We start from the raw sequence: 13,067 nt of genomic DNA on the forward strand, positions 1-13,067 counted from the left end.
CTGGCGATCCTTACACACCTATGATTTTTAATATATATAATTTTTATTCTATAATATATAGAATTTTTAAAACATTAGAATTTTTTAAAAAAAATATCCGTCCCATTACCATCATCAGTAGAGAGTTATGATTACAATGAGACTAGAATTATTGTCAAGAGCAGCCCTAACTCAGCAACCTTTTAGTGGGCAACTCGGGGCTAATCCAGATGTTATTGGCCAGCCCACGTGTCTAGCCCTCCTTCTTCTTCCCGTTGACACAATCACTGGGGAGTAGAGGTCTCCCTCCATGGCCACTGTCCAATCACGCAGCTTCCTCTAAAGGGTGACTATAGACAATGAGAAACGTCAGGAAAGAGCCCCTTCCCGTCTAATGAAGAGGACTCTACAAGAGACAGTGTCATGGCCACCTCCATCATGCCCTGCGCCCGCCCCCCCGCCCCCTGCCCCCGCGTGCGCACACACACACACTTCCCCACTACTTGCCTCTGGATGAGGCTGGCGGGCCATGCCCACTGCTAAAGAAACCACGGTCTGCCCATGCTATGGAGAGAAGAGAAAGAAGGGAGACAAATGACATTGTTGAAGCCGCTGATGACAACCCCAGACTACCCTTCACATAAAATAATTTAGTGATCTTACTGTTAAAACCACTATGACTGGGGCGCCCCCTTAGCTGCATACCAAAGGTCCTTGATGAGTATGATCTGGCCATCACTGAACATAAAATCCTAAGGTGACGGGACTGAGACATGAGGTCTCTGGAGCAGCGATTTGAGTCAGGAGCCTCATAGACTAACATTATAAATGCAGGCTGTGAACTCAGGTGAACAAACAAGAAAGCATTTTAGGAGAGACTGCTGATGCCTTCACGTCTGGCTCCTCAGCTCTCAGAACTGTGAGAAATAAAGTTCTTTTCTTTTTTCTTTTCTTTGAGACAGAGTTTCTCAGTGTAGCCCTTGCTGTCCCAGAACTTGTTTTGTAGACCAGGCTGGCCTCAAACTCAGGGATTTGTCTGCATTTTCCCTTGAGGGAGGGGATTAAAGGTGTGTACTACCACCTGGCTAAGTTATTTTCTTTATAAATTACCCAGTGTTGGGCGTTTGTCATAGCAGTGTTATCGTAAAAAGACATTCCCCAAGATCAGTTTGTTGAAGTCTTGTCTTAAGAGTGTGACTACATCTAAAGACAGAACCGTTAAAGAACTGAGTCTGTTAAAGCAAAGCACTACTGGGATTGGGCCTTTCCCACCCTGCCTGGTGTCCTCATACGCAGAGGAAACGATACACAGAGGCACCAGGCAGGCACATCAAAAGAATCCATTGCTAACAGATCTCAACTACAAAAAATACTATAGAAAGTTCTTCATGGGTCGGAAGAGATGGCTCGGTTGGTAAAGACCTTGCTGGCAAGCACAAGGACCTGAGTTCCTACCCCCAAGACCCACTCAGAAACATAAAGAAGCAAGATGTACCCCCAGCACTGGGGAGACAGAGAGAAAGGACAACCCCTGGGCTGGCTTGGCAGTTTAGCTGAGTCACCATGTTCCAGGGTCACTGAGAGACCCTAAGTACAAAAATAAGGTAGAAAGCAATTAGCAAAGACACCTGGCATCAACCTGTAGACCACACACACACACACAAAGAAACTAAAATAAAAAAGGAAAATTTTCAAATTTGAAGAACAAAAATATATCAGATATACATTTGGGTCACCAGTAAAAATGACAGGACCCAAATACATCAAGCGAATAGGTAAATTAAAAATAAAAACAAAAACAAAAATCCAACTTCTTCCTGCCAGTAAGATGGTTTATCAGGTAAGGGCATTTGTCACCAAGTCTGACAACCAGAGTTTGATGCCTGGAACCCACGTGATGAAAGACTGACTCCCATAAATTGTCCTCCGACTTCCACACACATGTACTATGACACACAAGTGTGCATGCATGCACGCACTCACACATTACACACATGTACTATGACACACAAGTGTGCATGCATGCACGCACTCACACATTACAGGGTAAATCGCTAAATGTAAAAGGAAAAATTTTCTCGCCTTTTAATTTCTATAAAACCTGGTTATTATGCATAGAAGTGTGTCCCTCTTAAGTTTTTTATTTCAAGGTCCTAAATTCCCAATGTGACCATATATGGAGATAGTAAAGAGATAATTAAGGTTAAATGAAGCCATAAGGATGAATGTTGGCCTAATAAGAGGGACAGACACCAGAGACATCACAGCAGGACACAGAGGGAAGGTAGCCATCTGCTAACCACAGAGAGATGCCCCTGGAGAAGCCAAGCCTCCGGCATGTTTATCTTAGACTCAGAACTAGGTATTCTGGCAGCCTCTGACAGGCCCACTCCTACCATGACTGTACACGTGCTAACGGGAGCCATAAAAGGGAAAAGAATTTTAAGGGTGATTAAAGGGACCGTTTTGGAGAGGATGTGTTTATATCGTGCATCAGGCAGAAGGTGGTTCATTCTCTCCCGCCATCTGTCTCCAAAGTCACTGCCCGTTCTTCCATCTGCTCACTCCTCAAATGGCGAGGCTGGAAGGCCTGGTGTACTGGATCTGGGCCCTCAAGCCTGGTGGACAGTGGCTAGACTCAAATCCATCCATCTTCATCCTTGTTAATAACCAATTAAATATTTAAAGCCAGAAGGCAAAAGCAGCAGATTAACTGAGATTAGTACTGTCATCAGGATGAGGCCTTTATTATCCATTCTTTCCATAACCCCTATTAGAATGATAACTTTAAAAGTCATCAGAATTCCGTAGAAGGAAAGGAGGTCTTGGGTACTAACACAACCCAAAATTCATGGAAGGGAAAAGAAAAGCAGAAGTTATAGCAGGATGGCTTTAAAGGAAAAAAAAAAAATCAACGGTCTATTTCTGGTTGCCTACAATTGCACAGTCAAGGAGGAAATGTGAGAGCAAGACAGGTTATTCCTGGAGGTTCTAGACCCTCGGGGTAGAACAACAGGGCTGGGTTAGGGAAAATGGGTCACTAGGCGGCTCCAAGTCAGGCCAGGCTTGAAAGAAGGACGTCATCCTAGACCAGCCACCTACAGAGCTCTTGTAACGTGCTCAGGACAGCCGCACAGCGAACCCACAAAGTTACCATCGTGCATGGCTGACAGATTTCCAGCCACTGGAGGCTGAACACATGACCTGAATACGTGACCTTCCCTGGAGGTCAAATGTGGATTTATTTCTGGGTGTACCACTACAAGTTTTGATTGTCAACACTTCCAATCCAGTGAGGACTGACTTGAAAAAACAAAACGACTTGGTTATTTCTTAAGATGGGTATGCAGGGACTGGAGAGCTGGCTCCGTGGTTGAGAGCATCAGCTACTCTCCCAGAGGACCTGGGTTCAATTCCCAGCACCCACAAGGCAGATCACAGCTATTTGTAACTCCAGTTCCAGTTCCAGGAGATCTGATACCAATGCTCATAAAGTTAAATAATTTACAAAAAAAGATGGGTATGTATTCTCTGCGTATAATTCATTTCAATGTTCATTCACCTTTAAAGCCCCTCTGTACACAGAGAATAATAATCCTGCGCTAAGAGATGGTTTGGTGGCGAACGTACTTGCTGTGCAGGCAGGAAGACCTGAGTTTGGACCCCCAGCTTGGCAGCATGCATCTGTAATCCCAGTTCTAGGGGGCAGGTGGGTACCCCAGTGTGGTGGAGGAGACAGCAGATCCCTGGACCTCAAGAGTCAGTCTAGGTGAATTTGTAAGCTTCAGGGTCAATGAACCAACCTGTCCCCAAACTTGAAGGTGCTAGAAAAAGACACCTGACATACACACGGGTCCCTGCCGCCGCCCCCACATACACATACAGAAATATATATGTACCCCGCTTCTCATGTGCATATGCAGAAATCACAGACACACACACACACAGAGAGAGAGAGAGAGAGAGAGAGAGAGAGAGAGAGAGAGAGAGAGAGAGAGAGAGAGAGAGGCACGCACACACCCAAATCCCTGTAGATATCTGCTATCCAAATAAGTTTTCTCAAACAAGACATGAGAACAGCTCTCCCAGGCTAGAGGTTCTCATTTTGCCTTGTGTTAGCTCCCAGCATGGGGGGAGGGAGGGTAGAGCAGGGAGTAGAAACAGATTCCCCGGTCTACCCTGGTAATGGAACCCAAGAACGTTCACCTACAACATCAAGTTTTCCCAGTTACTGACATGTTGTTCAGCCAGAAGATGCAGACAGCAGACACAGTCACCTTTTTGGCTTCCCAGAAAAGTCCCAAACTCTGCTCTTGGAGCAGAGGCTTCCTGCTGGGAAGGCAGCCAGTGCACAATCCACCAGGCAGGGAGGGACTCCTCGTGGCCACCCAAGTTCTCCAGCAACACAGAGTCTCCTGAAGGGGCAACAAACAGCAGCTGTGCCTTTGGGTCCTACCAGTGCTGCAGGTTATAAAAGCCAAGGAGCAGAGAGGCCGAGCATGTAAACAGAGATCCTCTCCGGAAGCTGAGGAGGTCTGAGCTCAGTCACCTCTCCCAGGTACACCCTGTGAGTCAGTGGGGGCCTGTCTACACAAAAGTGGTGACAGGGTTATTTAATCAAGCACCAGCCATTTCCCAGAAAGACTACCTCATCGTTTTAGCGAGAGAGAAGGGAAAATAAAGAAGTTGTTTCCTGATCACTTCATGATGGACTAGTCACACGCCGGGCTTGCTTCTTGAAGGTCTGAGTCATCAAAGCCTGTCTTGAACTTTGAAATCTGCTGCCAACATTGTGCTGGCACCTTTGCGCATAAGGCCATGGCCTTTGGTGTGGTGTCTGCATGTGTGTGACTCTGGTCCCAGTCAGACGGGCAGCCCAGGATGAGAAAGCATGGGTAACAAGACTGCCATGGCATATACCACAGCCTCTGCACCTGCCGTTTCCGTTCGAGTCCATTTTGTAAGAATTCTTTTCAGATTTATTTTTAAGTTATGTGCATGGGCGTATGCGAGAGTGTGTGTATGTGCACAAGGGAGTGCAGGTACCGGGTTCTGGTAGAGGCAGAGGCCGGAGGAGCCAGATTCCCCTGGAGCTCGAGTTACAGGTGGCATTGAGCTACCCAGAGTGGTTGCCGGGAACTGAACCCTGGCTCTCTGCACGAACAAAGAATGCAAAGAATGTTCTTAACCTCTCAGCAGATTTTCATCTTTAAAAATAAATAAATCAGCTGGTAGCACAGAGGCAGGAGGATCTTTGTGGGTTCAAGGCCAGTCTGGTCTACACACTGAGCTCCAAGTCAGACAGAAGTATGTAGAGATCCTGTCTTAAGAAAAGAAAAAGGGGAAAAAAATCCACTAAACAAACAAATAAATCAGGTTTAGGAGTGGAGAGGTTTATTCTAAGTGAGCTCAGCCTGAAGAGGTAAGAAGGCTGTCTGGGCCGCTTTCTACTGTTTGGCTCCTTTCAAATATCTAATCATTTACTGCATGCTTTGCTCAGTCCTGTGTTCCCAGAAGAGTACCATTTCCCTGCCCTTTTGTCTCCTGGAGTTCATACTTAGGGTAAGGATACATCAGCCCAAGCAAGTCCCTTGCAAAGCCATGGGCAGCTATCTGTGTCGGATGCTATTTCTTCAATACCCGTTTGAAACATGGGAGCGGTGAAAGACCAGTTCACTAGTCACAGCTTCATTATAACAGGTCTTAAAAGCATCCCCCAGGGGCTGGAGACATGGCATAGTGGTTAAGAGCACTGGCTGCTCTTCCAGAGGGCCTGGGTTCAATTCCCAGCACCCATATGGCAGCTCACAACTGTCTGTAACTCCAGTTCCTGGGCATCCGACACACTCACATAGACACACATGCAAGCCAAACACCGATGCACATAAGATAAGAATAAAAAAGCATCCCTCATGTGCAGGGAGAATGGACACACAAACTCAGCAGTCCTGCGCTGGCTCCTTCAGCAGCAGCATTGCCGTCATAGAATAATGTAAATCTGCAGCAGGAGTTCAGGGGAAGTGTGCTATTCTCACTCTGCTCGCTGGGCTCATCTGCCTTTTGTGTGTGTGGGGGGGGTGAGACACTCATGCTACAAGTACAACCAGCACCATTTACCACTATCCTTCCTGTTCTACAATAGCCCAGGGTCATCAGCACCTTCCTGAGAGGACACCAACTTGGCTAACTAAAATAAATCTACCACTAATTGAGTGTCTGAGAAGGTTTTAGTTTAGTCCGCACAGCAATCATATGATGCAAACCGTGTCACCAACTCAGAGGAAGCAGGCCCGGAGAGCTGATGTCAGTCGTTCAAAGTAACATAGCCCGTGGTGGCTGAGACAGGAGCAGCTGACAGCAGTGGAGTCATCCTAACCAAGCACTTCCTGACTAAGCCAGCCCTTGTTACTCCCATCACCGAGGAAACGAGCATGGAAAAAAAAATCTGAACTTTACTCTCGTCCTCCCTTATCAAAGAAAGAATTAAACCTAAGATTTGTTTGTAAACTGGTCTGACGGGCTCCCGCGTTGGCGCTTCCCAGCGACCTCCTACTTTAGTCCTGGACCACAAATATTTGCTTCTACAGAAGAAGCAACTGTCCCCTAAAAGGATGGGGTAGGTATTACCTGGTTACTGCTGAGACGGGGATGTTGTTAAACACTTTTCCCAGGTAACATCCATGCTTGACACAAATGTTTAAGGAAAGAAAATATTATAGAATCAGGCTTACTGCTGTTCTGTCAGGCAAATGTGCCCGGTGTAGTTTCTAATCATTGAGAAATGAAAATAATTTAGAGAATCTTTCTACTATACTCAGTAAGTACCTTTCCTTTGTGAAACACAAGAAGTTTTTAGTTCACTTTGCTTTTATCCAGTCACCCGCAGGGACCCCTTTCTCACCAATGTCCTTCTCTGTACAAAGCTACCAGTCTTCCAGGGCATCAGATACACAAGAGAAACCTATGAACTACCAGGCATACAGTAAGAGCTCAATTAATGCTGCTGCAAGAATGAGTGACGCTCACTCGCCTCCTACATGCTAGAAATGAGGAACTGGGTACCTCTAAATTTGAATAGCCCTGGGTGTTGTGGTCAAGGACCACTGAGAAGTGGCTTCAAAGGTACCTCTTGACTGACATTCTGAAATCACCCACCTTCTATTTTTGACTCATTTCTTTATCTTCAGGCCAAAACAAAAATTAAAAATCAACCAGCTTCCACTCGGAATTATTCTTCATTTACGTTTTGTGACAAGATATTCCCTTTCTTCTTCCTCCCCTCCATGAAACATTCATCTCCATCTGTTGGACAGTAGCATCAGAGAAGAAAAGTCTAGAAGCTGCAGTCCACAGTCACCAAAACCAGATATGGGATACCAGAATATGAAAAGGACTCTTAGCTACAAGGAAGTACTAATACTGAGTTAAGAGCATCTTTGGGGTGTTTGTTAAGTTCTTACTGTAAGCTTTGGTATTAAATGCAGGATGTGGGCAGTGTAAGAAACGGAGCAGGAAGGTGAGAGAAGCTACCCTGGCCAGGCACCACCTGTATCTCCCTTCTTAGTTTCTGTATCAGCCATAGAGCCCTAAAAATACCAAATCAGAACAAACTGTCTACTCTATCGGGTTGGCCCTGTGCACTGGGATTAAGTTAAGATTCCCAGTGCTTCCCCGTGGCTCTCCGCCTTTCTTTCTGTCCCGGAGAACACAGGGGGCTTGTGTTTGTCACTGTTATCTCTCCCCTGACTCCTGGAAGTCACTACCTTGTTTCCTTTCAACGTCTACCATGTAAAACTGAGAGGGTGGTGAAGCGCCACTCTGCTAAGTGTGGAACTCACATCTGAGTCTGAGTGAAATCTCCAAGTAGGGAGGTATTGCTTCAAAGTAGGGCTAACTCCAGGGCAGAAGCTTAACTGCCCTGACGTGATGGCCCACTCAAATTCAACAATTTACTGTTTTTCCCTTAGAAATATCTCTCTCTCTCTCTCTCTCTCTCTCTCTCTCTCTCTCTCTCTCTCTCTCACACACACACACACACACACACATCTCTCTCTCTCTCTCTCACACACACACACACACACACACATCTCTCTCTCTCTCTCTCTCTCTCTCTCTCTCTCTCTCTCTCACACACACACACACACACACACACGGCATTTTCCAATGAGCACTGTTTAGATGCAATCACTTCTCCCCACATACCCTTTCCTCTGATTTCAACAGAAGGAAAACGGCAGAAAAGCTGACCTTGCAAACCCTCTGTGCCAGGCCAATACAGAGCGCTCAGCCCTGGTTTCTGTCAGGGGCCCAGCACGGTCAGTCTGTCCTTACATATGCTCAAAACCCAGGCAGAGACTGTATCTAACAACACACGGAAAGTGTGCTGGTTAAATTTGGTAAGACTGACATACACAACAGTTTCACCGGACAAGAGGGAACCTCAGCTGAGGAATGGCCTCCATGAGATCGGCCTATGGGCAAGTCGGTGTGGTCATTTTCTTGATGAACGATTATTGTGGGAGGACCCAGACCATGGTGGCCAGTACCACCTTTGGGCAGGTAGCCCTAGGTTCATGGGGACCGAGCCACTAAGCATTGTTTCTCCAGCTTCAGCTTCAGTTCCTGCCTTGACTTCCCTCAATAACACTACTGTAAACTTTCCCCCTTCCTAGTTACTTTTGGTCATGATGTTGCCACAAAAGACAGCAAAATAGGACAGAGAGTTAAGAGACAGCAAAGATGAGATTTCCAATTCCAGCAAGCCCCTTTTCCTTTCCTTAGTAAGCACAAACCCATGAGAACAAAAGGCACAGTTGAGTAAATCTCCCGTGAAGATAGTGTTTACAATCGGTGCAAGATGGCTACACTTTTGGTGGCACATTCCTCCATTTGATGATTTACTCATGACTCTTAAATCGGGAAATCTAGTAAGATTATAAAATCTAAAACTGTCACGAGAGCAGTAAGCACAAGACATTCATTATCTAAACTATTTACATTTTACAGGGAGAGGAGACCTAGTTTACTTTCCTAAGCTTTATTTACTTCCTTTACAAGCAAAAGCTCCGAAAGTGGGTAGTGGAGGCGGAGATTAATCTATACTGAGGGAAACAGCATCCCAAAAGACCGAAGAAAAGATAGTTATTTACTACCTCGAATATTAACGATAAGGTGTTGACTTCACTACCTATGACAGATTTAATTAGAAGGTGGCAATAAATGTTTCCAGGTGTTTAATTAAGTGTGATAATTATTCCTGTCCCTAAACAGAAATGGAGTCATATGTTTACACTGCAAAGTATAATGTTTCCTTAGTTAAACCAGCGTGGAAACACCTTTGTGTAATACAGGATTCATTGCATGATAAAAATATCTGCTGTGATAAGCAGCGCTTAAGAGTGATTTAGCAGCTCTTACCTTGCAGCCACCAAAGCAGGCTGGTGGCTTAAAAGCCTGTTAGGGTTCTTTTCTTTAGCTACAAAGTTTTGTTAGCCATGCACCTCGGGAAATAATTTGTATTCAAAGTGTCGTTTCCCTACCAGCATCCAAGAGGATTCTCAACAAAGATGTGGAAGACGTTTCATGGGAATTCTACTTCCACAGCAAACACACAGTAAAAATCAACTGAGCTGTAGGAAAACCAGAAATTATGACTAGATGGGAACTCTGGAACTCAAGCACTGTAAGTCTGTTAGGATGCTGCAAACTGATGAAGGAATCTTTCTGTGTAGAAATATGCCCTCTGCAGTGAGAGTTACTGATGACCCCTCTTCAATAAAAATAATTTATAGTAGGATGAAATTGTCAGACTTAAGCAACCCAAGGACGTTACTGTTTCAACACTGGGCAGTAACTACAGTTGCTGGTGCTGTGAGTTAGGAAATCAATTGGTTTAGAAACTTGGTGTTGCTGAGTCAATGAACATCTTACAGATGCCCAAGTCGTTTTTGATCAGACTGGTCTTGAAAAAGCGTATCAGCAGTCCTGGGTCATCAGGCCCTGGGAACCCATCAGGTGTTCTCCCAGCAGGTGCTGGAAGCTCGGCGCCACGGGTAAGCACGTGGGACATTCAGAACCGCACACAGGCATACAACTTTTTTCACCTCACGATCTTAAAGCAAAACTGGTCGCTGACGGTTTTACAATGCAGGATTGGATAACAATCTGAGGCCACCATCTCAGTCTGCAATCTGGGGCATCCTGAACACAGGCAAGCCTTGCTTCAGCGCTTGAGGTTGGTTACCGGGAGGACATGACAAGAAGAAAGTCAGAGAAGAAAGGGAGGGGTGTGGAGAGGGGTTCAACGAAGGAGTTGGAGGAGGTCGCCCAGGCGGTAGAATCCCAGCAGCGGAACGGGGATCCACAGTGCGGGGCGGGCACGGTAAAACTATGGGACTTCCCGAGCTGCGCTCTCCCACGCGCTTACACTCACTTGCACTCCCCACACGCGCCCACTCACACCCACTCTCACGGCCGAAGCTCTGGGCGAATTGCAAGTGCGTCCCCAGGAGCACTTTAAAAGTCCCAAAATAGCGTCCGGTTTTATCATTACTATTCTTTTGATCCTACCCCCGCCTCCCCAGCCTCCACTCCTAGGAGGGAAGCACTTACTCGGAGGAAGGGCGCGGTGGCGCCGGGACGAGAGAAGAGCGGGACGGTCCCGCAACGTCGACCCTCAGAGGCTGGACCGCTGGCCGCTCCCGGACCCCTAACAACCCCAGGCGGGCCCCAGCGCGGGAGAAGTGGAGCTCGCCCCTGGGGCGGGGCTGGGAGGAGGCAGGGGCGGAGCCTGCAATGCCGGGGCGGAGCTGGGAGGTGGACGAAAGGAGTGGCCAGGTTGCTGTGGGGAAGCAGGGAGGAGGTCAGGGGCGTGGCGTGGTGGGAAAGGGGCGTGGCCGGGGCAGGGACTCTGCGGAAGGGGCAGTTGGGGAGGGGCTGAGTTGCTGGGCGGGAGGCGAAGCAAAGGCCACCAGCTAGGGCGGGGTCTGGAGGCAGAGAAAGAGCAGTGTGGCCGGGAACTGGTGGCGGGGCGGCTGGACCAGCACCTCTCTGAGGGCCCCTGAACGCAGTGGTTGGTGCTGCCAACCGAGGACAGAATGGACGCTCACAGAGTAGCCCAGACCTCTGGGTGCTGGCGGCCAAGACCTGCTTGAGAGATCTGTTTCTTTGCATAAATGTGTGGTCAAATAGTGCCGAGCTCATGTACACCCTGCCAGACACTTAACCCATATATGTGACTGACGACTTGTGGAGGTCTCTGGATCCTGCCTCCCTTCCATCCTTTTCGCTCTTTCCCTCCTCGTTTTAAGATTACCCAGTGACATTCTAAGCGCTTGCAGATCTTTGGCTTCCATTGTCAGCCGTTGTGGGATACCATCTATCTCTGGGTTAAAGTCTCCTCTTGGCTTCTCGCGGGAAGCTTGTGGTCTTGGACACGCACGCTCAAACTCACACACTCCAGTGTGACTGTCTGACTTTACCTGAGGAACAATAGACTCCAGAGGAAACAGCAGGACGAAGCCGACTCTGGGACTTCCTTCTGTTTAAGGGCCATTCCTGGGTGGCTATTGTAAGTGGCAAGGACCATCTACATGGGAGTGAGAGGAACCCACCTGTCGCATAAACATTCACTAACACGACTAGCTCTGTGTAAGGCGTTGAGAACAGTATTGACGAATTTAATATGTGCACGTGACCATTCTAATCTTCTCAACAGTCTATGAGATAGGTCTTAATAGCGATCAGAATTTAGTGAAAAGAAGGAAGGTTTAAGAGACTGCTCAAAGAAAGCTGCACCCTCAGGAAAGGGCAGATTGACTGGAGCGGAGGAAAGAAAGCAAAGCCTGGGTTGCTGAAACAGACAAAATCACAGCAGCATGGACTTCACGCAGAACACCGCTGTCTACTGTCTGGGCCTGTAATGAGGCATCAGAGGTACCAGACGATTTTTCTGGAAGGGGTACTCTGAGCTGGGTTTGGATAAGTGGGAACTTCCTAGTCCTTTCCAAGGAAGGAGCAGGGGTGGTGTGTAAGTTTCCTTCTAGATGAAAACATTCCAGCCGGGCGGTGGTGGCGCACGCCTTTAATCCCAGCACTTGGGAGGCAGAGGCAGGTGGATCTCTGTGAGTTCGAGACCAGCCTGGTCTACAAGAGCTAGTTCCAGGACAGGCTCCAAAACCACAGAGAAACCCTGTCTCGAAAAACAAAAACAAACAAACAAACAAAAAAAACAAAAACATTCCATCTTGGATAAAGCTCCCAGTAAGCAGGAAAATAAAAAGCTCAAAATAACTTCAGGAAGTCCCTGAAATGAATCAGATTCACTAGAGCCCTCCCTTACAGAGTAAACAATAAAAACATACAGGAGGAAGCAGAGCTGCAAGCACCAGCACCACAGTGCGACCAGAGCAGCTTCCAGGAAGAAAGAGAAAGCACCTGAGCTGTCTGGAGGTTCAAAACAGAGTCACCCGGAGAGAACACTCTCCAACCTGTCGAGCACAGGCTGTGCACCGTACTGCAGGTTTCCCAGCTTTTGTGAGTTGTTACCCATGCCGGGGTGGGCTTTAGTGACGCATCTGTCTTTCAGTCATTTCTGCTCCTTTAAGTAACCCCTCACCCACATCCCTGAAAGTAACCCCAATAAATCTCCTTGGTTCACCAAGTTGGACTTTGGTGGTATCCATACTTTGGGATCACTCTCTGGGGTGGGTAGACATGTGTGTTTCGTCGTCCCCCCCACAAAAAGAAATGTTTTGTCACACGATAAGTGGCAAGCATTTTCCCACATTACAAAGGATCAGGGACCAGGTACTGTGGCTCATGCCTCTCAGCACTCAGAAGCAGAATCAGGTGGGTGGATCTCTGAGACTTTGAGGCCAGCCTGGACTACATAGTGAGCTCCAGGACAGCCAAGGCTATGTAGTGAGGTCCTGTCACTCTGCAAGATATCATTATTACAAATATTAAAGGAATAATGCACAAAGGACCGGAAGAGAGGAGGAGTAGTGGTTGGACTGGTACTAAAGCAATAGACCAGAGCCAAAACTAAAGTCTCTCATCTTCCAGGACCCTTGGGTGGTACTAAAGCA

The 13,067-nt window shown here is 47.2% G+C and overlaps 1 protein-coding gene across 1 annotated transcript in view; it reads right to left on the bottom strand.

Moving 5' to 3' along the window:
- The window catches only part of Tnfaip8 (TNF alpha induced protein 8), a 113,406-nt gene extending 102,660 nt beyond the window's left edge, over positions 1–10,746 (bottom strand). Inside the window, exon 1 of the mRNA XM_075968683.1 lies at positions 10,591–10,746. Within this exon, the coding sequence (XP_075824798.1) occupies position 10,591 (1 nt within the window). The 5' untranslated portion in view covers positions 10,592–10,746. The remainder of the gene's footprint in view (positions 1–10,590) is intronic.
- Between the last annotated feature and the right edge of the window lie 2,321 nt (positions 10,747–13,067).

The sequence above is a fragment of the Microtus pennsylvanicus genome, chromosome 4 (genome assembly GCF_037038515.1).
Source record: "Microtus pennsylvanicus isolate mMicPen1 chromosome 4, mMicPen1.hap1, whole genome shotgun sequence".
NCBI lineage: Eukaryota > Metazoa > Chordata > Mammalia > Rodentia > Cricetidae > Microtus > Microtus pennsylvanicus.